The 26838-nt window shown below is 42.1% G+C and overlaps 1 protein-coding gene across 2 annotated transcripts in view; it reads right to left on the bottom strand.

Moving 5' to 3' along the window:
• The window catches only part of FGGY (FGGY carbohydrate kinase domain containing), a 140661-nt gene that overhangs the window by 7259 nt on the left and 106564 nt on the right, over nt 1–26838 (bottom strand). For both annotated transcript variants that reach the window (XM_083742784.1, XM_083742785.1), the window contains exon 14: nt 26464–26558. In XM_083742784.1, the coding sequence (XP_083598910.1) occupies nt 26464–26558 (95 nt within the window). The remainder of the gene's footprint in view (nt 1–26463; nt 26559–26838) is intronic.

The raw sequence follows: 26838 nt of genomic DNA, 5'->3' as shown, positions 1-26838 counted from the left end.
TGATAAATGTGCACTTGCTGAGCTGCAAGCTGATTATGTGGGAGGCTTTACGTATCCTGGAAAGAAAGGAATCTAGTCTGAAAAGAGAAGGACAGCTGGCAACTCCCTCGAGCAATCTAGTCTTTCCTCTCTGGGTCACAGGTATTGTACAGAGAACATTCTCTGCTTGGCTCAGGCACTCATTATTCTTTTGGAGATGATCCAGCCTTTCAGATAAATATATACTTGCACACGTTTTATTTAAAAGCAGTTATTCACTTAGCCTCAAAGCTTTCCCCCCTCCAGACTTCTGGGAAGAAGAAAACACCCACCCACACAAGCCATAAAAAGATGAAATGGCTTCTTTCAGAGGAGGGGGAGAGACAATGCCATACTTAGTGCCTTGTCATGATGCACCATTTTAGATCTATTTTTGCTATTTATTCAATCACTGTCTCTGCATAAATGTTGGCCGATATAACCTCTACGCTCTCCAGCAGGCATGCGGCTCAAGGGACGCCCTCCATGGCCCACTTCTAATTTTAAAAGAGAATATGAGAGGTGAAAAGGACTTTCCTCACCGCCATTATTTCATTAATCCCCCAATTAGTCTTTATAACTACATGGAAAGGTAAAGGGTATTGGGAATGACTTGCGAAGGCTATGCCTTCAAAGGTGGCATATAAATAAACACACACACACACACACACACACATATATATATATATATATATATATATATATATATACACCAAAGAACAACAATAGTATGAAATTCTAGAGTTTTGGAAAGCTTCCATGTCAAGTGCAATAGTGTGTCAAGGTCACATGGGAGTCAGCCAATAGCAGAGCCAAGATTGCAGTCTCTTCAGTTCTTGCTTAACTCAAAATATGCCCCGTGTTTAAAAAGTCACTGTCAAGCAGGGTCATGGGAAATGCCAAAAGTGATCAGATCAGCAGTCTATTGAATTTGGGTGCTTATCTCCAAGTATAGCATAATGACAAATATGTTCTTCAGGGATAAGGGCTTCATGTTCAGATCAGTATTTCCAGCTACCAAACTGATAGTACTCTCCTATACATGTGTAAGAAGTAGGCCCCACTGAGTTCAATAGATGTGTACAGTGGTACCTTGGGATACATACGCTTCAGGTTACATACGCTTCAGGTTACAGACTCCGCTAACCCAGAAATAGTGCTTCAGGTTAAGAACTTTGCTTCAGGATGAGAACAGAAATCGTGCTCCGGCAGCGCGGCGGCAGCGGGAGGCCCCATTAGCTAAAGTGGTGCTTCAGGTTAAGAACAGTTTCAGGTTAAAAACGGACCTCTGGAACGAATTAAGTACTTAACCCAAGGTACCACTGTGTAGAATTGGAGCCTTAATTTAAAGAACGTAGCAACTTCTTTTTAGACAGCACAGTAAGAAGGGGCTCCCACAAAATATGGAAGTCATTCTCGTGTGTAGTTTGTCACTTGGGATGTATACAGACAGGCCCATTTAGCCTTGTTTCTTGTTTGAAGCAGGCTTGAATAAAATCAAGAAAGTACAATGCTTTGCTAAAGTTACTTTTTTTTCATTTCATTTTTCATTTCCTGTAAATACTGTGCTAAAAATAAAGACACAAATGCCCATGTTTGATCATAATTTGATCATAATTTTTAAAGGCTAGGCAAAATGCAAGTGAAGGGTTTTCTTTGCTGACAAAAATAGAACCACTGTGGAGTATAAATAAATGGATGAATTCATAGTTTCTAGCTTTTGCTACAGTGTCAGAACTGAGTATGAGACAGAGACAGGCCAGTAAACAATCTAGCTAGCAATGAAAGATGATCAGAACTGCAATGGCCACTTAACTTCATACGCAGGGAAAAACTGGGTTTAACAGATGTGAGTTGCGAAAGAATTAGTAGTGCAATCCTATACATGCCTACTTAAAGTAACCCCTTGAGTTCAGTAGGGACTTACTCCCAGAAAAGTGTGCATAGGATTTCAGCCTAAGACAACAGAAACACATACTATTTTGCTAACAAGAGTCAGAAGCAGTACTAATGTTCAGTGACCAGAATACAGTCGTACCCTAGAAGTCAAACGGAATCCATTCCCAAAGTCCATTTGACTTCCAGTCTTTGATTGGCTGCAGGAAGCTCGGGAGCTGCAGAAGCCCCATTGGACATTCAGGTTCCAGAGAATGTTTGCAAACCGGAACACTCACTTCTAGGTTTGCAGTGTTGGAGAGTCAAAATGTCCGAGTACCAAGGCATTCGGGATCCAAGGTACGACTGTAATACAACATGTCTAACAATGGGATTTCTACCTAAACCATATGCCATACATGCATGTGTCTATGTGTGTATATACATGTGTGTAACACACACACACACACACACACACACACACACACATGCTTCTCTTGCTCAAATGTTAAATAAGATTCTACACATGTACAATCAGAAGACAAAGTTGAATTCTTCCAGCTGCTTTATGCATTTCTCAATTAAACGCTCATTGATGGCTATGAAACTACATAAACAACAAAGCCAGTTGCTTTTTAGGTGCATATACAAAAGTTCTTTAAAGATCTCTGCATATTCTTAATGGAATTCTTATTGTCTAGAAATTACATGACCAGATTACTCTCATATGTATCTTTTTGTCTAGTGAGTATTTTTTGTTTGGATCATCAATTTCGTTTCTCATTTCTTGCCAGACAGTCGCTGCGTTCCACCCAGATGTAAAATTATCTATTATTCCCCTAGCGGTTTTTTGGGAGGGCTGGTGATGGTTGGCCTTCCCAGAAGTTCTCTGTGACTAGGGTCCAACATGATAAGGTACAGGATGATGTACAATCAATGAAAGCGCCAATATTATGAGCCAGAAGAGAATTATCTGGAAAACAGATGCTTTCCCCACAAAGTGCTTGTTGAGAAAGTTTATACCTGCTGAGCCAATCTGAATTGAGAGCATGGGGAGTTCATCCCTCCTCACCAATCTAAAGTTGTCTGAAACTTTTGGTCTCCTCTCCCCTGAAATCTTGGCAAATGGATAAGAGTGGAGAGTTGCTAAGGATTTGGCTGAGGGGCGCATGAAGAGTGTGGCCCACCTACCAGTGGCAAGTGGCCCTTGAAGGGTTGGCAATAAGGGAATGAGGGCCGAGAGCCAAAAAGGTTCCTCACACCCACCCTAATAGAGCTACACACACACACACACACACACACACACACACACACACACACACCTCTGCCCAATCCTCATGGAGGCTAAGAAGCCAGTGACAAATTTAAAGCTTTGTTTTGCCAAAAAAAAAGGCACAGTGCCATAGACATTTATATTCCCGAATTGAACTTTCAAAATGGCATCTCTCCCTGTTTAATTTTTAAAAATGAAACAGGCAAGCAGGAAATGGTGCCCTTCCAGAAGCTACCACCAGTAGCAACCTCACTTCAAGGATATCCATTTGTAGATATCTTTCTAAGATTAATATAGCATTCTGTCTTTCCTTTGTCCACCCTTTTCTTTTTTTTTGGGACCATTTATCTGCTGCACTTTGGTCTGACTAAATGATTTGAAGCCATGCCAGCGTGTCATAGCTTTAGACTAATTAAAAGTCTTCACCAGCTTCTTCTGTCCACTGGCTCCCAATTAATTTCTGGGCACAATTCAAAGTGCAGTTATTTAAAGCCCTAAACAGCAGCCTTGTTCCATATTTACCTACGTCTCTCTCACTTACACAGACATACACGTACAAGTAGGATAATGTCTGGGCACTGCTCCAAGCGCCAGAATCAGTGGAAATTAGATTCAAGTTGACAAAGCACAAGGCCTTTTTTACAGTGGCACCTTTACTGTGGAACTTCTCAGGGAGGCCAGTCAAACCAGCTCTGTTTTCCATCTCAGAAGAATGTTATTAAAAGCTTTTCCAGCAGGACTTTGGCTGGTGAGGCTTTAAATTTGTTTTAGCTGCCTTGTGGCTTTGATGCATCAGAATAGTTTCCCTATGGTTGCTGGATGCTACGTTGTCTTCCTGGTATAGGTAAAGGTAAAGGTACCCCTGCCCGTACGGGCCAGTCTTGCCAGACTCTGGGGTTGTGCGCCCATCTCACTTAAGAGGCCAGGGGCCAGCGCTGTCCGGAGACACTTCCAGGTCACGTGGCCAGCGTGACATCACTTCTCTGGCGAGCCAGAGCCGCACACGGAAACGCCTTTTACCTTCCCGCTGGTAAGCGGTCCCTATTTATCTTCCTGGTATAAATTCATGCTAATAAAACTGATAATGCTTCTAGCATTACTTTTGAAAATCAAGCTAGTAGTCTTCCTTATTCCTCTGCAGAGCCATGCTTATTGTTACATACATGGCAAATGTTTTGTTTGTGATTGCTTTACTGACGATTTGTTAAGTATTTTAAACAATTTATGCTGTATTCGTGATGTTCCATTATGTTATTTTTATCTTTTGTTTGTAAGCTGCTTTGGGATTTATTTGAATAAAAAGTGGTATAGAAATAGAATCAATAAAAAAAAATGCTTATGCACGATACCCTTTTAGAAAACAAATAATAAATAGAAATAATCATAAAGAAGTCTACAAGACATTGGATAAGCAGAGGGCATGACACTTCTCCCTTGAACAGTTAGCCTGACGAATCCCTCACCTTGCATTTGAAACACTACCATGCCTAAATAAAACATATTGTCCCACATGCCCTCAGGGTTTCGTGATTCACAGAATCAGAACAACACTTTGGGAATAATAAAATGCCTTGTGATCGCCCCCTCATGTCCTCCCATGCTTTCTACAGAAAAAGAAAAAAAGGGGTTTAAGCACATCACCACAAGCTCTTTTCACTGAAAGGGACATTGAGGAAATGGGCCGAGGGCAGGAGAGAATTATTAGGGATCACTGCAAGACAAAGCAGAGCATGAAACTTTCCTAATGTATCAAAAGACACTCCAGGGGCAGTCCCCGTGTAAACAGAGCCTTAGTTAGGCTGGGTAGAATCAAAAAGAGAGAAGGGTCAGCACAACTGAAGGCGGCATTTTTCTGCCGTGCCAGTCATGACGTTAGTCACTTCTCCAGAAAGCCAAATTTAGAAGCAGAATGAGCCGCGCCGGTTGTCAACCCACCATCCTTCAGTCGGAAAGCCTGCTTTGTGGTAACTCTGCTGTTAATATTAGGCATGTTTCTGTTCCAGTGCCTCCCCCTCAACACCCTGCAACTAACAAATAATTAAGCAATTGTATTTAATAACAGGCAGCTGGCCACTCTGCTCAGACTCAAGTGGGTCAGGTGCCAGCCTGGCTGCCCAGCAGTGGGAGGCTCAGCTTACATGGGCAGTGGAAGGAGCCCAAGCAGCTTAACTCTGCTTTCAGCTCCCAACTTTTGCTGGCAAGCAGGCACAATGATTTAATGTGCTCTGGTCTCTGACTCAGCAGCGCTGGGGTTTGCACGCTGGGAGGGAACAGGTGCTCTTGAATGGGCCTGGTGACTCAGGATCGGGACGGGGTCAACTGTCTGTGGCAAAGGCCAGTACACCGAGGTGGGAAGCCCCGGAATAAACGCTGCCTCTTTAACCTGTGAAGAAGAAGCAGTGCAAAACGCCCACACTCTCTGCCTCATCCACAACTCCCAGCCCACTTGGGAAGGTTCTCACATTTCCTTCACATTAAAGGAGGCTGTTCAAAAACTGCCGTATCAAATATACTAGTGGTGAGTAACCTGCGGCTCTCCAAATGCTGTTGAATTCAAATTGCTAGCACAGGCACATGATGTCCAGAGTCTGGTGAGGGGTAGACCAAAGAAAGGAAAACAGGAGATTCGTATTGGGTTGAATTAGGCTACAACTTGATTGATTACAGATGCGAGTAGGTTTGGCTGACAGGAACCTAATGAGGTCAACCCGGTGCTGGGAGCCGCTCCCAACATTGATCGGGTGCAATGAACCTGTACAGACCACTGTTGTGAGAGGTGTTTTGGCCCATTGACCCCCATGTGGGCAACTGGACAAAAATCTCTCCTCCTGGACCCCTCTAATGGGGTACCCACTCAACTGTGAAGGCAGCCCAATGGCTTATCTACCACCCGAGCTGGCCCCTGCCAGTTAGCAAAGAGGGCGGCCTACATGCAGTTGCCATAGTAAATACTGAAGGGAGAGCCTGGCCCAGCCCCTCACCCCTGCTTCTGATTGGCCTGTGGGGCCGGGCCTGCTCAGATGTGGTCTGTGGCTGCCAGAGGGGGGTGCTGTCAAGCGACCATCCCCTCACCCAGCCATGCAGGAAGATGGCGGACATCCCTGGGACCAGCCCATGGTTGTGCAAACGCCACTCTCCCAGATCAGCAACATCTCTAAGTTAAAGACCAGGGACCCCAAACTCATGCAGTTTCTGACTTGTAGTTGTATGACTCTTTCCAAAATAATAAATACAACTATTTCATCAGCACGTTGGGGACAAGATCAGGTCCATGGTATACAACATACAAGCAAATGAAGAAACACAACTCTTTCCCCCTGCTGTGGTCCTGATTAAAATCATCTCCATGAAAATATTAGACCTGACAGGAAAGCCCCCATAGCAGCTATGGGGGGGGGGGGTAGCAGTAGCCTGCTGCCAATGGAAGCTTGCCTCCAATAGCAGCTGGTGGGGGACAGTCCTTTGGGGCTGCAGCACAAAGAAAAAAGGGTTAACTCTGACCAGGGTCCATAAAAACTACTGGCTATACTTTTTACAAGAGAAAATGCAGTGACAAGCGACACATTTAGCCCTGTGGTTTGACCCGGTGAACAGGGCTGGCCTGAGTCACTGTGCTGCCTGCCCTAAGTCACCTGGGGTTCTATGGGATGAAGGGAGTGCTATAAATAAATAACCAAAGCTGTTTCCATGCTTGCTTCCTGTTTTCCCTTATTAAATTGTGAGTCTTTGGGCAGGGACTGTCTTATTTTTCAATATACCTAGAGTGCTTGGAGAATTGGGGTGGGGAACGTTTTCCAGCCTGAACGCCTTATTTCCTCAAGGGGAACTTTCAGGGGTGCAAACAAATGGTGGTTGGGACCAGATGCAAAAGGATACATTGTATGTACCTTTACCTTTGTATAGTAAGTTAAATACAATTCCTGTGAACTTCAGCGGGTATTCCTCCTTCCCCAATGTTTATAGGTCTGTGCAGTGCTGTTTTTCTTCTTCAGGGGGTATTCAAGGGTACGCAGTACCGGCACCTCTTTTCGTTGTTGTTAAAAGGTGTGACACTTACTGTAACAACTTCATGGTGACTACCTGCACCTCTTTTTCTAGAAAAAAAGCACTGGGTCTGTGTATGACATTCTCCTTCCAGGAAAGCAGATGTTCAAGAACACATTCCAGCCACGCAAAAGCACGGAGAGGGGAGATGGTCTGAGGGAGAGGTTGTGGCTGAGGAGAGCCCAGAGGTCCAGACACAGAGGAGCACATTCAGCTCCCAGGCCTGAGGTTCCACAGCACCATGTAAAAATAATAATCACAATAATATGTAATATGTTCCAGGAAAAATCAGTACCCATGAACATCTACGTGCATTATCACTTCACTGTGTGCTTTGCAGATGTTAGAAAGTTGATAGGGTGTCTTTCTTAAAAAAAAAGAAAGAAAGAAGTTTATTTTAAAAGGGTTTCAGAGGAGCTGCTTTTCAGCATGACTATAAAAGCAGGAAGTAATGCTTCTCCTCACTAGTTTTGCAACCTCCTCTGGGGCCAAATGAAGCAGGAGATCAACAGCATGTTTATGACAGCGGAGTAGGAAATCCAGAAGAATATCATGTCTACAAGAAACTCAGGCGGAGGGGGAGGGGGGGAGATTGTGGAACAGATGCCAACGAATTCTAAAAGCTTCTTACAGGCAATCCCAGGATTGTGGGAAGGTTCTGTTTACAGATGATCTGCAATTGTTTTGCAATTCACTTGGGAACATTGTTCCCCACTGTGAAGACCAGAGATAGATGGGTTCAGGATCTGAAGTAGGGGAAAAGTGAAGAGAGGGTAGTTCTGAAGAAATAATTTCTGAAAAATGCTACACTTTGAATTTTGTGGAAAGCCACTTGAGCGAAGGTACACTCCGAAAACGTATCCCGTCAATTTCTCGTCACGTTCATAGCATACATTTTGCTTTCATCGCCTTTTCTTCACCATCTGGCGATTGGGTGTTTTTAAAAATCTGTATTTACTTTATGACCTACAGCTAGAGCACTGTTTACATATTAAAAGCTGGATGGGGTTTTTTCGATTCTTTCCATATGTTCATTTACCCTCTCATAAAAATGTTTTGGATCTAGCCAGTTCACATGCATATAAGCTGCTTTGTCAAATCCCCAAGCACAGACCACAACACAGTTCTGAGCATCCAGCTGGGATTTTATCATGAGAACTGTTTCGGAGGCCACCATGCCTCATTGTTACTGCCATAAAAATACACAGCCATGCAGTTGTGTTTCCTCGCTTTCTGCCCAACAGGATGGTTTAATCATTCATTTCCATCTTTCCAGTACTAGCTCAGTGACGGTAAATCTACCCCTCATAGTCTCTTCCCCAACATTTAGTGCCTTCCTCAAGCTAAGGGTTTGAAATCCCTGTTGCTGAATTGTTATTCATGTTCGCTTCCAGCTGCAGTAGCCTGAGTGATGCCAAAGAGCCTGTTCGATTGTACAAAGGGCTAACATCTGCATCATGAATGATTTGTACTGTATTTCATAACTTGAACCAGAAACTTGATCGTAAATGCAGAAGGAGCCAAACTTTTTAGTTCCATGGGCATATTATGATTTTTGAGAGAATGACATGGGCGTCACTGCCTGAGGTAACTTCACTTCCTTCTTCCTGGATCAGCCCAAGAGGCTGAACGAAAACACACAAAACACACTTTGCCTTTCCAAGGGATATAGGTAAAAGTTGGATCCAGAAGAATTCATCTGAGTATTGAAAAGCTCTTTCCCATTTCGTCTTTCTGCTTTTTGAACTTTTCAAGTCAGAAAAAAGTAATCACACTTACCAGCTCATGGAGAGAGCGAGGGACAATGAATTGGGTTGGGGGATGGGTTTAGTGGCTTTGTGGGAAATCAAGGGAAGACCTCAAGGGAACAGCCTCTGATAAAAAGCATGGACTTTTTCTGATTTTTACTTTTTTTTTACTGTAAACAAGCACATATGAAAGATTAAAAAGCAGTAAGAGGAGCTTACATGAAAATTAGGAAAGCGGCCCGAAGAACTTTTCAAATTTGCTTTAGATATGACATGACCAAAAACAAATTAGAGTTAAGCTGGCTGATGGCATGTGCTGCCAAATTTATCTGGTGGGAGGTGGAATGGGGCTGAACAGGAGAGAATTCTGATCTTTCACAAGCATCCAGACTCTAATATTAATGCTGATAAAGACAATGAATAACAAATCAAAGAGGAAGAGCTGTAGCTCAGTGACAGAGCATGTGCTTTGCATGCAAGAGGTCCTGGGTTCAATCCCTGGCATTTCCAGGTAGGACTTGGAAAAGCTTCTGTCTGAAACCCTGGAGATCTGCTGCCCGGCAATGTAGGCAAGGAGTGGCCAACCACCGGCCAACAGATGCTGTTCGACTAGTTTCCATAATGCTTGACCATTGGCCATTTGGGGCTGTTGCTCATGGAAACTGGAGTCCACAAGTTATCCATTCCTTGTGTAAACAATAGTGAGCTAGATGGACCATTGGTAGAAGGCACCTTCCTATGTTGCTAACACAGTAATCTCCTCCACCGAGAGCAATCATGCCCCACCAGTACCATTTTTGTAAGTCCTGTAGAGGAAAGAAATGGTAAGCTATGCCTTTGGTAGATGTTTATGGGAGAAATAAAGTCAACTGAGGAAGAAGGAGAGGCTACATACTATCTATTTAAAGAGTAGCATATATTCTCCCCACCCCACCCAGCAAATCATTGCTTTCTTCAATGTGGTCCTAAACTTAGGATGGAACAACAAGCACAGGAGAAGATCCACCATCCATTTTTGAAAATAGTACTGTATTTCTGGCAATGAAATGCCACTGTGGTCTCCAGCCCTTTTCAAATTCAGGTAGGATGATGAGGTTGCAGAGGACAAATCAGTAAAGCAAAAGACAGATTCAACAGACACTAGATGGTGGTTGAAATCAGACTCAAGGATGTGGTCAACCGTGAAAAAGAGATATGCAACAGCACCCTCTGGCATGACCTCTTGTCAAAAGGTCAATTGATAATATAACTCTGGAAAGTAATTAAGGAAGGTAAGAAGGTATAGAATCATAGAATTATAGAGCTGGAAGGAACCCCAAGAGTCATCTAGTCCAACCCCTGCAATGCAGGAATCTCAGCTAAAGTATCCATAACAAATGGCCATCCAACCTCTGCTTAAAAACCTCCAAGGAAGGAAAGGTAAGAATGATAGTTTATTTTATATATTTTGATGCCACTTTCCTACTAGGGTGCCTAAGGTGATTAACAAAATCAAATGAACAACAACTACTACTACTTTTAAGGCCTACCAGGCTTTTTGTTCTTACTTGTCAAATATTTGCATAATTTGAGGATGAAAAATCCTTTAATCTATATTCTCTCTAGTGACAGAAGGACGTTTTCTGGAGATTTTCCTTACAGATATATGAAATGAATGCTGAGTTTGTTATTTATCTCCATTTCATCAGTCCAATGCTAGTGAGCTTACCATGACTGTTTATCACATGCATTCCACACTGCAAATATAGGCAGCCATAAAACGTGCCTATATTAAGCCTATCCATAAAGACAACACAAAGCTTTCTGCAGGTGCTGCTGTGGGAACTGGAATGCATTTTGAACATTCCAAAGATTATAGAGCTGAACTCAACCATTTGAGAAAATAAAATTTATGCACCTCCTCATGGACAATTGTTTTTCCAAGATGTGACCTTCCCCCAATCTGTCATCCATGAGACAATAAATCATGGCCCACGTTGGAGAGGATGTATTAACAGAAAATTCACCTCTCCTGTTTTTGTAAGCTTTGCCTGCATGGGTATCTGCTTACATTTTACTGTGCTTTTCAGTATTCCAATAGCTTTCAGTTCCACATTGTGTAAATAAAACTGAATAATCAGATTTCACAATCTTCTGAGATCGAAAAGAGCTAGCACCAATAGCTAAAACCCAAACCCTTGTAGCCTAGGCTTCATTTCTGAAAGAGTCTTGAAATATTTTTGACACAGTAGCCCTAATGAGGCGTTCTTAAATTCTACTGGTGGAGGGGCCATGCCCCACTCTTCCAACATCTTGTAGAAAGATCTGATGGGATGCTCAGAGTGTTTCCCATGATCATGTAGGGTTCCCAGCCATGAGGGGGACTGAAGCACACTTGGCTAAATATGCTTACAATCCTTCAGACCTTCTCACTCAACATGAAAAGGCTGTGGGGCCTGCCTGCTGAATAGGGGAAGTAAAAGATCTGCTTGATTGTCATTTACAACATTTGAGATTGCTTGCTTATCAAAGATCCAACCACTCATAACTGCTGATGAGGAGCACTTGCTGACCAGCTCTGCAGTCAGGCCATGGTGGACACAAACAGCCAGCTATGTGAGATACCACTGACCCAGAAGGGGTGGTAATCTGTGGGCCCTGGAATTGTAGCAAGGGCAGCATGGGTGAAAGAAATGCCCTTGCACAGACCTCCAGTGTTGAGCTCTGACTAGTTCTCATACAGCACAGGACTAGAGATGCTCTGGGGATTAGGAAACCTTACACCTCCAGAGAAGAGAGCCTAAGAATAGTTTTCCCCTCAGGTTCCTCCAGAGCAAAAAAAAAAAAAAAAAGAAAAAAAAGAAAAAAGAAAAAAAAAGAAAAAGAAAAAGCAGAAGAAGACTGTTGCCCCAAATCCTACAGCTGACAGGACAGTGTCTCAGAAGGACTTGAACAGAACCTCTGCCTAGACAGGTGTTTACTAGGACTTCCTCCCAGGTAAGTGTGTACAGAATTGGCTTTGAATTTGTATAGAACTTGGCTAAAATCTGGACCTTTTCAGTGATTATTCAAGCATACTGTGCCAGGGCAACAGGTGCCAAAACTGCACGAATATTTCTTACTTAAGCTCTTATCTCTACAGGTGTTTCACCTCTCTCCACAGCTCTCATCTACTCTTTTTTTTAATTTATTAGCTGTTCTTTTGCAAAAACTAGTTAGCTGATCCAACACTGCACATTTCAAACCACACATTTCTTCCCATTAGCAGCAATTTCAGACTGTGAAAATGGCTTAATGGAATGAATCCGAAACACAACTAATCCCTAGTTCAAAGGTATTTTCTGAGAAAATAAACTGAAGCCACACAGAGAGGAGAGATCATTTATCCAAGAAAAAACAAGTTCTCATTGTCTTCCCTGTACCATTTTCAAGGTATTTTCTTTTTACTTGAGGCTATTTGAGTAAATTTGTCTTAAAGTTTAGTTCTGTTAATGACAGGTATCTTGAAACAGATTAGAGTTCAGCTGAAATTTCTCAGAAGACATTTTCCTTTTCCTCACCCCTTAGAAAATGGCCACTGTCAGGATTATAGCCAAACAATCTCTACCATATTTCTTGTATTGGCCCCACTCCAATGCCCAGGAATGACATTAGGGGTCTTGTAGAACAGTGCCTAGATTTAGGGTGGTGTGGGCAGTTCCCCTGAAGAGGGCTCTGAGTCAAAGAGGCGTGAAATAAAAAATACAAAAGTAATTATTGTGAAAATAAGAAATATTCCAGTGGAGGCCTACCAAATTTCGCCCTCACTCAGGGCACCATATTACCAAAGTCCACCCTTGCGTGGAGGATGCTGCTACTAGATAGGGCAATAACAAAAAAACATGGTACAGCCATTGCAAATGGTGAGTCCAGACTTGAGAATCTTGAGAGACCATCTGTGAACCCTTCTAATGCAACTACAGTGTGTATATGTTTTTGCCTGTATGCCAAAAACAAGGAACTTAAATCACATAATACAACTAACTGTGGAAATATGTGAACCCCAAAACTGCCTGGCATTTCATTTTACCTGAGGAGAACCCTAATTTTAAAATGAAAACTGCCAGGCTTTACAAAATAATGTCACTCTCGAACTGTTATCTAGGGGCATGCTGTATATTTCTTTCATTTACTTGCTGGGCTCTGGTTAAGCATTCTCTGGTTCAAACAGGAGGGCTCAGTGTTTCTAGGTTTGCCTCCGATAAATGAACCAAAGCCTTGGTTCATTTACAGGGCCCCCAATGCAACTTCTGCTGCCTTGGGAAGCACTGGAAGCCATGTCCAAGGACTCACAAGACTTCGGAGATGCTGTCCGACGCCTTCCGAGACGTCAGAACCTTGGAGATGCTTTTCAAGGCCTCTCGGTGATTTGATTTGATGGTAATGCACAGCAGCATTTAAAGTTGGCTTCTAATACAACATTTCCCAGTGAAAGCATACCTTAAAACACAGCCTGCAGAAATATTTCTAAAGAGTTTTGAAAAAGATGGCTACAGCTTTAAGCATGAGTAGATATATTTGTCTGGAACAGGAATCTTGTACTGTATCATATTTCAGCCCTGCACAACAAATAAATGGACCTGAACATTAACCTTTTATTTTTTATCACAGTTTTCAAAAGGACAAAGCTGCAATCCAAGACTCACAGTCATTGGGGGGGGGGGGGACAACAACGACGTGAAGATGAAATGCTTCAGAGCAGGCACATGAAATGCACATGTGAACCATGGACCACATGTTTAACCACCACGAAGAGCCACAATGCGTAATGAAAGAGAAGGAATTACTCTTGGCAATGGGACCTAGGAGGCAAACCCTTTCATAAAGCGTGGGAACTTTTGTGCACACTCAGCTTTTTGGAGGAATAAAATAACTTCCTGTCTTGGCTTTAATACAATGTTTACCTCTTTCTTTCATGCTTACTTCTTACTACGCTGCGCTGGCAAAATGCGCACTGTCCAATACTTGCAATGCACCTCCAGCTGCACTGGCTGCTTTTGGCACATGCTACTAAACAATGGGACCAAGTGCCGAGCCTGTAGCTATGCCACTGTAGCGAGATATAAATGAAATGAAAGAATCCAAAACTGGGGGCTTTCTTTTTCTTGTAAAAACCTTATCTAAAAAGAGTTCCTAATGCTCATTACAATGAGCCAAGGATCCAACGGGGCAAGGGAAGGACTGTGAGCACCATGGAAGTGATGAGAGAGAAAGGAATGTTTTACCTGTATAGAAGTAGTCCTCTGAAACTTGCATTCAAATTTCTCCAAAGGCCCTAAAAATGCCTTTATGTGACTCTCAAATGATCTAAAATCAATCACCTTTTGTGCGGGGTAGAATTCAGATGCAGAGTGTGTCAAAGAGCCCGTTTCTGAAAGGGTATGAAGCCAGACCACCTTATTCACTAAGGACTAGTGTTACTACAGGCTGTGCCTGCCTGCTAGCAATATGGTAGAAGACAGAATGAGCACCTCCTGAAACACAAGCACCATGTGGTTCCAGAATAAAATTTAGGACCAGACATGGCACAAAAATGAAGAGAAACAGAAATACTGATTTATATGCCTGGGAAGTGGGACATCCCTATTATAAATTGGCTTCCTCCTTCCCCACAGAAACATGTTTGCATAAGGGCCCCAAAGCCTATCAAATACAGTTGCTACACATAGCTTAGTTTCCTCCCCTAAAATCAATCCAGAGTTTCCAGGAAAGATGGACTGATTGTTAAACCACTCTGGAAACTGTATCTCTGCGAGGAGACCAACTCTCAGCACTTTTAACAAGCTACTGTTCTCAGGAGTCTTTGGGGCTGACTGCTTAATGTGGTATGATACAGCTTTAAATGTATATTGTGGATGGAGCCTGCCTAAGTTACACCTCCTGTGTAAATGTTGTGACTGCTGTCTTGCTTTACTGCTTGCTTCTGCACAGATGTCCCCCCTCTTTTTCAAATACCGGCAATTTAAAAGGTAACTGGAAAAGCTGCTGCTAAAACTTTGCGTTGCACTTCAATTATTGTTCCACAGGTGGAGCTCCTGCGAAATTAATAGATTGCTCAGCCCCCATTTCCCGAAAATACAGAGAAATTGGTGCATCAAGTTTTGAAAATAAGATGAATAGCAAGTTCTTTATTATTTCCAAGAGCTTCAAGAATATGTCGCCTCTTTAGAGCAATTAATCATCCTGTTCCCCTAAGCTAAGTGACATCTCCCATCACAGAGGCTAACACATCTCATTTACCATCAATGCTCAGCTCTCGTCTCCTCCCTCCACCCTCCCCTTGTAACCTAATCTATGTGAAGTTAAAAGACAGATAATAAGCTATGTTGTGCCAATAAATAAAAGCCATTTGTACAGTGGAAAAAACCCAACCAACCAACCAACCAGTATTGTCCTCAGTAAAATACCTGAGTAAAAGTTGTTTTTGAGAGGTCAGAGCAGAGCTATAATACCAAAGGAATGAGCTGTATATAAAATGGGTTCAACTCTTAAGTATACTCAAATGGATGTAAATCCTAAGTACATAGAATCATAGTATTGTAGAGTTGGAAGGAGCACTGAGGCTTATCTACTCCAACACCTTGCGATGCAGGAATTTTAACTAAATTCTATGTGCCGGGTGACCTTCCAACTTCTGCTTAAAAAACTCCACCATCTCCTGTCTCTGGAGCAGGAGAAAACAAGCTTGCTCCATCTTCCATGTGACAACCCGTTAGATGTTTGAAAATGGCTATCATATCTCCTCTCAGTTTACTCTTTTCTGAGCTAAACATACCCAACTCTATCAACTGTTCCCTTTTTCATATTGGTTGCCCTCCTCTGAACACATTGCAGCTTGTCAATAACCTTCTTAAATTGTCAGTTTTGAGTAAATCTATCTATTCTAATCAATACCTTAAGTTTAAATGATTATGGTAAGTTTGTAGTAGGAAGACTAATAAGCTAGATACCATTTGTATTGCCCACTTTTTATTATGCAGTTGTGTATATTGTATATAATTATCTTTGTAATAACTAATGCATTGTAAATTTTGTGGGATATTTCTTCTCTCTCTTGTAATATTTTGATACATATGCTTTGTTTTGTATTAATTGTGTAAAACAAACTAATAACACAACAAAAGTCATCTATATCCAAAACAATCCCATAGATATGTGTGTCTCACCAAGTAGGTGATCTACTACCATATACAGATCCCTCATCTGGTCTGCTGACTAGCAGAAGAAACCACATCTCTCTTGACTGAGATTCTGGATTTGTGGTTCATGGTGTTCCTACTGAGAAGCAACAGAATAAGACAGACTTCACATAAGCAGAAATAATAACTAGCTATTATTTAAATGAAAAAACCACACTGAAATAAGAGCCAGTGAAAAATAGCCATAGAAAATAAGTAGGGGAAGAAATAAGCGCTGAAGGGGCTAAGCAGACTTCTTCAGAGGAATTTCAAAGACTAGGTGCCAAACTCAAAAGGCCCTGTCTTGTGTGACCATTTATCTGATTTTAGGTGTGTGGTGGCGGTATAGAGCAAGGGTTATGAAGCTGATTTCTATACCTGGGAGGAGACAACGCTTAAAATATCAGCCAAAGGCAAGTCCACACATGTGCGGTCATCATTAGATGGCTATGGCATCAAATGATGACAAGAGTCTAAACCACCTCACGTCCAATACATATTAATGGAGGAAGTTCATGTATTGAGCTACTAGTAACCCAGTAGTGCACTACAGAGCAATGTGCATGAATTTTTAATCAGCTGAGTATGAGTGTGCCAGATTTTCTGTCTCTTTTTATTGGAAACTTGCAGAACTCTCAATGGCCTCCTGGCCTGATCCATGCCTGCTCAGCTTCAACATGTTACAGAATCATGTGCTCCTAAGCCATTCACGTTTCTGCCAAAGGAAGCCTCAGTGATTTCAGTAGGGCATGTTTCTGTGTATGGATGCTTAGAGCTGCAGCCTGACTGTCACCGTCACCTTCCAAGATAAAGAGCAGAAACTGTACGTGCGGGGTAGCAAACATCCTTATGAGGAAGGCTTGCCGAAGTATGTCCTGGTGGTTCGGATTGCTGGTGTCAAATCCCCAGACGAAGTAATCATCGTGTCCTTTGAAAAAAATTCATTAAAAAAAAACACACACACAGGCATTTCAGACAGCTAGCACAGTGACTCTACATGCCTGTGTTTCCTTACAGAACACTCTGATCTCCTGCACTGGCATTGCAAGAGTTCAAATCCCAGATGGGGAATTAATGTGGTGGATTGAGTTTCCAACTCCCTAGCATACGTCTTGAAGTTTCCCTTCAGCTTAGCTAGAGGGAAGGGCGGCCAGACTATTCAATTTGCCTGTAATACAGCACACATAATTAAGGAAGGCACTCTCTGAAAAAGAGACAGCTAACTTGGAGAAGCTATGAAACGACAACAACATCAGCAGCTATCCTGCCCTACCCTCACTTTTGCAATTGCACTATTTTCTCAGTAGTTGAAAAAATGGTTCTCACTGTAAGGTATTTCAGGAGGAATTATGCCTCTATACAGAATAAATCCCAATACTTTACAAATTTTGGATAACTTCAATTAATCCCACAATACTTTAAACATGCAATTGTTTTAATATTCTAATAACATTATTGGAATACACATTATATTTTAATCTAATTATGGAAACTGGTATGTTCTGGAGCAATGGTCTTCACTGATTTATATACAGTACTTTGTCTTAACAGTAACTCCACTCTCTCCTTTAGGGGGAGATTTATAGGCATACCTCTGTCATAAACAGGATGCTTGAACTATTTTATCCCAACACCCCTTTCTAAATGGGCTTTGTGGAATCAGTGGCTCTGCCTACTGCTATGGAAAATGCCAGTGTTAAAGATGGAAAGAAGATAAAGTCCCTACCAGAGAAGAATGACAAATTAAACTGTTGGACTATGCCAAAATACAGTGGTACCTCAGGTTAAGTACTTAATTTGTTCTGGAGGTCCATTCTTAACCTGAAACTGTTCTTAACCTGAAGCACCACTTTAGCTAATGGAGCCTCCTGCTGCCACTGTGCCGTCGCTGCACGATTTCTGTTCTCCACCTGAAGCAAATTTCTTAACCCGAGGTACTATTCCTGGGTTAGCGGAGTCTGTAACCTGAAGCATATGTAACCTGAAGCGTATGTAACCTGAGGTACCACTGTAGACCGGAAAGCTCAAGAACTAAGAAGAACCAAAACTTCAACAAAGAATGGGGAATTTTTTTTAATTTACCTTGGAGACCACTGTAGGCAGATGAAAACATTAGCCGGATTGCAATAACACTTGTAATGTAGCAAGTATTATGGAGATAATGGAGTAATATAAAACATGGACTACTGAACTATTGAAAAAGATGCAGTAGAAAAGGTTTAACAATAGGACCCATGCAGGGGAAGGTGGGAAGTCCAGAGACTCGGAGGAATCTTCAACTGTTGATGTGTGGTTGTATTGATATAATTTTATATTTGTAAAATCAAATAAAAAATATTTTTTTAAAAAGGAAAATGCCAGTGTTACAACAGTGTTTCCTTATGCAGCAAACCATTGACTGTGGTTGTCATACAGGCTTGTAGTCACTTATCTTTAAGAATCTCATGTCCCCTAGTCTAGTCACTGTTATCAGACATGGGCTCGTGGGTGTAATTTCTGCAGGAAACACTGCTGTTACACCCGTGTTCCCTGCAACAAACATATAATGTGATTTCAAAGGGCACCGTGTTTCTGATTGGGGTGCTAGTTACTTTTCATGGGGTTCAACAACACCACACAGGCAGGATGAATAGTGAAGGAATAAAGCATTAGGGTCAAGAAGAGGAAGAACAAATGCAGGCACTGGACATGGATGCATTCAGTCCTCATTCTTTCTTTGAAATGTTGCTCCATATGTAGAGCTACCACATTTGGGAAAAGGTGCTTGGCTTTGTCTGACAGGTGGACTTTGCAAGTGCATGAGAATTCTCTAGGAATGCTTTTATAACAATGGTGGTCCACATACCTCTAATTCAGGCTGAACCAAGTGCCCTACTCATCATATAACCAGCAGTAAGGCTGAAAACCTAAAGTGTCTGTGCTTATAAAGACGTTTTGTAGCAGATGTTTTATTGCAGTGGTGGAACAAGAATATTTAGCAGTGCTTTATCATGCAAAGGGCATTTACAAAATTCCTTATGCGCATGAATACAAAGGACAAGTTTGAGCATTACAGTGGTACCTTGGGTTACAGACGCTTCAGGTTACAGACACTTCAGGTTACAGACTCCGCTAACCCAGAAATAGTATCTCGGGTTAAGAACTTTGCTTCAGGATGAGAACAGAAATCATGCAGCGGCAGCACGAAGCCCCATTAGCTAAAGTGGTACCTCAGGTTAAGAACAGTTTCAGGTTAAGAACGGACCTCCAGAACGAATTAAGTTCTTAAACTGAGGTACCACTGTACTTTTAAGTAAAGGTGCTTAGGATTGCAATGTGTTTTTTTGCTACTTGGTTGGTCAGCATCTTGTTGTTACATATGAGTCCAAGTCCAAGAGGGCCTTGCCTCAAAACCAGGAAAGATTAAAATACATTTTTTTAAAAAAACAAACTCTAAGCTAAGCTCAAATAAAACAAAATATACTTGGAACTGATGTGCCTCCATTACGCCTTGCAGAATACTGAGCAAACAGCTGGCACAGGGCTGTCATTGTTAAATAACAATAATGGCAGGATGACCTCCAACCCCTACTGAACCCTTACATGTTAAAAAAATGCAGTAAATGGATATCTGTAGCATTTTCCAATGATTTTATAGCCTGCTCAGTCCATAACTATAAATGGTAAGTAATAAATTGCGTGTGTGCGGTTTTTTTTAATCCTTAACTATTAAATGGTAAGTAATAAATTCAAAAATCTGCCTGCGTTAAAAACAAACAAACCCAAACACCCCAGAAATAACAAGCAGATATGTCAGACTGACCTCCAACTGCCAATACCAAAAACGTAATTTCAATGATACATTTTTTATGAGAGTTGCACATTTTACCATCTACTTTGAAGACTTTCAATAGTCTCCACTGGTTTGCTTTACCATATTCCCGAGACTTTGGCATGCCCCATGTGAGTAGGCAGCACCAAATATCACACAGTTGCTTTTCAGGCATAATGCTAGTCAATGACTTTGTACAGTGTTTACAAGCAGCAACTCTCAAGGCACGAGTGCTCCCCTCTCACCTCGGGCACAGTGACGAAATGGAAACTGGAAGCTTCCACTTGCACATTTAAACTCACCACGTACAAACTCAGGGAAACTCTGTTTAAACTTAGTTTAATAAAGCCAGGTTCAAACCACAGGTTGTGATCCTGACTTGCTCACTAACCACAATTCAAACTAACCCAAGTTCTTCAGAGTTTGAGTGTGATGATAAAATTTGATTAGCATAGAAGTAGAGCTGGTAAAAAAATTCTAAGTTTACCTCTGAAACTTGAAGTTGTCCCTTCACTGCAAAAAAACAAAACCAAAACAGGGAGTGGCCATTTTGGCTGGTGGGAACCCAGCCTACTCTTTGCCAATTGGCACTAGAGGTTTGTGTTTTCCTTTAAAAAACTACAACTACTTTTTAATGCCAGCGCCTCTGAGGACAGTGGGCTGTACTCCTTCACCCTTCCTCATGTGTCCCTTCTAATGCTTAAATTGGTGCCTTAAACTGAAGCAGAAGCAGTCTGTCAGAGCCCACCACCACTGCCCTCTGAAATGGCAGCATTAAGTTTTGTATATTTGTGTTTATTTGTGTTCGTGTGTAATACCATAAAATGTAATGATAAACTTAACTTTAAAACAGAGTAAAATGAAGTCGGTCCTTCCATTGGCTATTGGTTTATATATTACAATGTATGAAATCCAAACCTAATGCCTCCCTTCATTTCTTGGCTGTGTTCTTCACATTAACTCCAGAGTGCCTGGTGAGTAAATGCGGGGCTTCTCCCCTCTCCTTCTTGGCAACAAAAGACAGAAATGGGAACCTCAAATCACTCCTTAACCTTAAGGGCCTCTGCCTAACCTGAAACGGCAAAGTGAACCAGGGCTACATAATTCAGGAGGAAACACCCTGTCTTCAGTTTATTCTTTGCAGACTGGGCTGGTGCTTTGGATACAGCCCTATTTTACAATGGAAGCAGATGCTTCTGTTTGCCACATAACTGAGTCAGAGCAGTGGGGAGCACATGACCCCAAAGCTTGTGCAGGTACCACTAAACCATAGCTTACTATTACAGCCGAATTGGGCTATAGGAAAAGGTAGCAATCTGGCTGTAAATGTGCCATGTGGGGGTTATGTGCAGGTTTGCAGCATGCAAGAATGGCAGTGTAGGGTTAGTCCTTCCCTCCCTGGTTTCCATCTCCTGAAAACTGACCACACACATACAATAATTAAGCTTAGAGAAAAGGTCCCTTTCACATAAATGGGACTAATTGCCATGCACATTTCACAGCATGCAGGGAAAGCAGGCTTAGCCCCCTCTCCAACTATCCCCGTGGCAATTATGTGCAGGGGGGGGGGGGGAAGGCCCAAGCTGAAGTGAATGTAATTAATTCTTCTTTATAGGCACTGATTACTGTTGCGCTGCACTTTATAGTCCGGGACAACTGTGACCCACTGTTACAGCCTGCAGCTTTTGCTTAGACAAGTTTTTATCTATTAATTGCTATAGGTATAAAATGGCTACAAATCATGCAGTGCAACAACTAACAAAACACTACTGTACAGCACGTACCAATCTGGTAATACATCAAGTGCATGACAGCACCTAACATAGATGACATAGCATTTTGATGGAAACGCTTTCAAGCTAGGAGATGTATCGGCAGGTTTCTTTAAATTTCGCCCCTGATTCATTTGCTTAGGGGAGAAACCAGCATGACAGAATGTTACCGAGTCTAACAAATTAGGGGTGACCTGCAAACTGCTTTTGCTCAAGAAGAACAGGGATAAAATATCTTTCTTTCTTCTCTGGTGGTGCTACCAGAGCACAGCCGTAAGTAAAGCAAAGCAAGTGCTCAGTAAGAGAGATGGGCAACAGATGTCAACCCGTATCGAATGTCAGGTAAACAGCAATGGCACATGAGGCTAATGATCTGAACCTGCTTGTGAGAACATCACGCTATCCTAAAGCCATGCTGAATCTGTAAATTGTGGGGACCTCCCATCACGCCTCCAGGTCAGTTACTCCAGCAGACAAGGAATTGCTCATCCCATACCAGCACAAAGGAAAACCATATACCTAAAAAAAACCACAACCCCTCCTACAAAGCCCCATTAACACTGATGTGAGAGCTGAAATATATATGACTAAAACTGCAATGTTATATGAAAGGAAATGTCCATTTGCATACACACGTGGGGGAGCTGCAGATAAATCCCATCCGCTTGGTGCATGTATCACTATTACACTTACAGAACCAAAGCACACTTTTTCAGGTGTGTACGAATGCACACGTGTGCTAAAAAAAAAAATATTGAATTAGATGAATCTGCAATGGATGCACCAACACAAGTATTACAACCATATTGCAGAGGGGTCACTTTTAGAGCTCTGGTCATGTTATGAGTTTCTATTTTCTTGAAGAAACACCCTGAAAGAAATAACAGCTATATTAAGATACCCCTAGGGAAGAGGATGGATAATACCACTTCCTTGCCTTCTTTAAAGTTCCCTGTCAAGGCAATAGTTTTTGAGGAATTTAAGAAGAGTCTGCTAGCGGTGAATCCAAGCACTTTTGAGATTTTGATTCTTGATGAGCAGTTAGAGAAGCAGAGGTTCCTTTGATATCATGTCAAGATGCGAGCTACCAGAAGAATAAACCATTTTACAATAGGGACTAGGTAGAATACAGGAAACAAACTAGTATCATTGTCAGAAATGTTTCTCATCTTTATTATTAGAAAAGAGTTCTCCCTGGCAAATCTGTTGCCAGACAAACCAGAAAACAAAGAACTTGATATGGAAACCAACAGGTGCATCAAAATAGCTGCCAACAAAGGCTGCACTAGTTCTACCTTGTGCCATTACAACGTCAGCTGGCCTCACTTAGGAAATCCTGAGTTTTGCGCTAAGTTATGAAAATGGTCCCTATATCCATACTGAGGCTGCTTTTTGTGATGTGTGCATTCACTTTCCCCATTTGGTCCGTAGGTAAAAAGAATGGCTTCTGCTTCTGTGGGGAAGGGTACTGACCAAATTAGTAAAAAGAAACCCAGAGTATCTATCCAGAGCATTAAGGAAAAAAGAAGGCACTTGTTCTTATCCAAAATGTTCTTAGTTAACTCTGTTTTAAATTATAGCCTGACAATGCAAGTGTGAACTTAGCCCAGTTCTTGGCAAATAATGAAACAAGGTGATTAGGGCATCTTAACCTAGTTCTGCCTGCCAACACGACTTTTCAGAACCTGATCTCTCTCGTCTTTGCCCAACAACAGCCCCATGATTAAAGAAATAGAAATTAAGATATGCCTTGACACTCTGGGAGACTTTCAGTAAGAGATGTATTAACAGCAAGCCAACAAAATGATTAATTAACTTTTCTTTTTCATTATTATGTTTACACAAGATGATTACAGCAACTAATTAGGAATTTATCCTGGTTTATATAAGAGTTTTTTAGTTGTTGTTTTTTATGAGATGAGTGTAGGAGTCTTGGACTGATTCAATAGACACAAGTCTATGGTTCTTCCAATGTGGTCTACTAAGCTATTAAAACATGGTGCCTACCTCTTCCTCCTCTTTAAAGGTATACAGTCAAACAAAAGAAAAGAGATGGGGTGGCTACAGATCAGGAGAACTGCTTGGCACTCTGGAAAAGTAATGGCAGCCTTGGGTTCATGTATCCTCATGATAACAAGGCTGTTAAATTTGCAGGAAAGTCTCAGTTTTGGAAGCGTTTCAACAAACAGCAGCTTGCTTGGTGAAGCTGAAAATTCAGTGCAGAAAGCCGCCCACCGTGAGAGGGTCCTTCCACTCACTCAGCCGTCAGGGGACGTTCCATATGCACAACCTGTTGTGCGAATAGCACTGCCTGATACTGAAGCACAAAGGCGCAATATCTACTTGTTTGCCTGAGCATCCAAACCTCTTTATAGCCTAGCCAAATTGCCATTGTCATTAAACATCTTTCCAGAGGGGAAAGCTATTATTAAAATTAACTCTTTTGAACTGCAGTTAATGACTTAATAGATAAGTTGTTGTTAAGAGGCGTGCCAAAAGTTCACAGCGAGGGGGGAGGGGAAGGCCTATCACTGCAGGACCGGTACTTCCACCAGCCTTTAGAAGGAACGCTACCAATCTGCAATCAGCTTGCTCAAACTCCATGCTCTCTTCCTCTAATTTTCTGTCTCAACAAGTTCAAGGATTCCAGTAAATTACTATCAGTACTCTTCTTCCCTGTACACAGCTCTCTAAATTCTAAGTAAGCAAAGGCCGCTTTAGGAAATCAAGATGAAAAGAAAGCTGGCCATTAGGTTGCATAAACGCAACTGAAGTGATTTAATGCACAGTAGAAAAATAAACAGCATGGTTTGTTTTTTTATAAAACAATAATAATCCTAACCCCAAATATATCAACTCTGTCCAAAAAAGTTAGTTACAGTGAAGAATAAAACTGGGCTATTGCCAAATAAGACAGGGTCTTGTTCTTTCCCCCAACATTGTCACTTGCATACTGTATATTAGAATTGTAGGAGTGGATTGCTTTGCAAAAGCTGGAGCTGGCTCTTTGGCAGCTAAACTGAGGGTGGAGCTACAGGTTCATTTCCGCACTTCCAGTGCGCCTTCGAAGGACATCCACAGAACCCTGCTGCCTGTGGATAAGCAAAGGGCACAAGAATGGTGCTTGAATCTTTAGCCTCACCCACTGCTTTCCTCCTCCAACAAACACTCTCTCCCTGCTGCCCACCTCCAGCAAGGGATCCAGGTCTGTTTCTATCATGGACATGGACCTGGGACCAGAGCTGGAGGAAAGCAACTGTTTGCGGGGAGGAGCTGAAGGAAGAAAATGATGGACAAGGAAAGAGTTAAGAGAAGGGAAATTGTAGACCTCCAGAGCTGCTTAGCTAAGCAGCAGCAACAGATAAGTCTTGAAGAAACATAGTGGAGCTGGAGCATGCAATTCCATTCTGAAGAGCCCACTGAAATGTATACAATCATCCAACTGTCGGGTAAAAGAAGCCACAGAGGAATGATCACCAATTCAGGCCATTTAATGCCCATTATCAGTTGTAGAGAAATGGGAATTTTTTGCTCATATTCCAGCTCACTCTCAGCCCACCTTCTCCACCTGAAAATATGAGCTATTGTCATTGAAACACTGGATAGGCTACTCTTATTTAAGAACAAACTGGGAAAAGATTTTTGGGAATGTGGCTGCAAAGCGCTTTCTTCACCAAGTATTATATAAAACATAACTGCCAATCCTTGACATGCTGCGTGGAATAAAGTGTTCAGCTTCCAGGGTGTGTCAAGTATTTCTATTGAGCAACAAGACACCTGCATTGTGCTATGCAGGTCACAATCTGTCTGTTTTATTGCATTTCTAGAAAATGAATGAGAAGGCATTACCATGAAGGGAAGGCTTGGAGAAATGAAAAGAATAATATACGGCCAAACATTTGCTCAGGAAGGATTTTCTTCTCTTCTCCGGAAACTAAGAGATAATCTGTAGATTAAGGAAGGAGAAATTTTGGTCCCCCCACCCTCCCCGGGCGTTTTGCACGTGTGGGTGTGCATCAGTGAAGAGACACATCGTTTTCATTCCCCTTTGCTACAACATTGCTTGTGGCACAGATATGGTGGCAAGAGATAAGAAAAAGAAGGCTTCCCAAAGTCTTTGAAAAGCAGCCATATAGAGACCAGATGTCCAAGGTAGTTCTTCCTCGGCAAAATTACCCAACGGTGGAGTTTTAATGTTCTAGTTAAAGCCTGGGTTTTATATCCACATATAGAAATCTGCCTAATTAGATAGCATACTTTACTGTAACCATTTTTTTTTTAGAGCAGTGTGAAATTCAAGCGAGTGGGTGGGCAAATACCCTGGGGCCAGACTCACCAATTTTACAGCAAAAAGGGCCAATTCCATCTTAATTCACCCATTACCATCCTGTTATGCTGTTTCCCTTTGGAGGAGGACGAGTGGAATGGAGTAGAAATGGAAAGGGCATGATAGGCTGGCTGGTGTCCTGAACAGGAGCATTCCACACCGTGACAGTTTGCTGCAGGTCCCAGTTGTAGTAAACTAATGTAATTGTTTGAGACCCATCTCCTTATTTAACCTAACCAGGCCAAGCTGGTTAATAGACCTATGGATGAAAGCGTTGGGCTTTGTGAGGAACAGAGCCTACAATTCCTCCCCACCCAGTCTAAATTATAATGTAGGCAAGGCCAAGCAGAAAAGTGCAGAGTTTAAGCTTTCACATCCAGACTTCCTCTGATTACATACCTGCAGAGAAGCAAAATCTTTAGAAGCACAGGCTCCGAGAATAGCAGCGCCCGTCAAAACAGACTCCACCTCGTGGGCCAGGACAACAGGCATGCCTAGACAAAAACAACACACATCTGTTAGAATGCTCAAAGTGGGGGCGGCGTGAAGACGATTAAAAGCAAAAAAAAAAAAAAACAGCTGGAGGATTATTATCTGTATACCCTCTGTTGACACGGCCGCCTGTGTGATTGCACTGGCACTTGGGTGGATCTATAAGGTACTTGGGACGCGGGTGGCGCTGTGGGTTAAACCACAGAGCCTAGGACTTGCCGATCAGAAGGTCAGCGGTTCGAATCCCTGCGACAGGGTGAGCTCCCGTTGCTGGGACCCTGC

This window comes from Podarcis gaigeae (assembly GCF_964106915.1).
Source record: "Podarcis gaigeae genome assembly, chromosome: 6".
Classification (NCBI taxonomy): Eukaryota; Metazoa; Chordata; class Lepidosauria; order Squamata; family Lacertidae; genus Podarcis; species Podarcis gaigeae.
The sequence above is the reverse complement of the archived record's forward strand: the minus strand, read 5'-3'. Positions and strand labels throughout refer to the sequence as shown.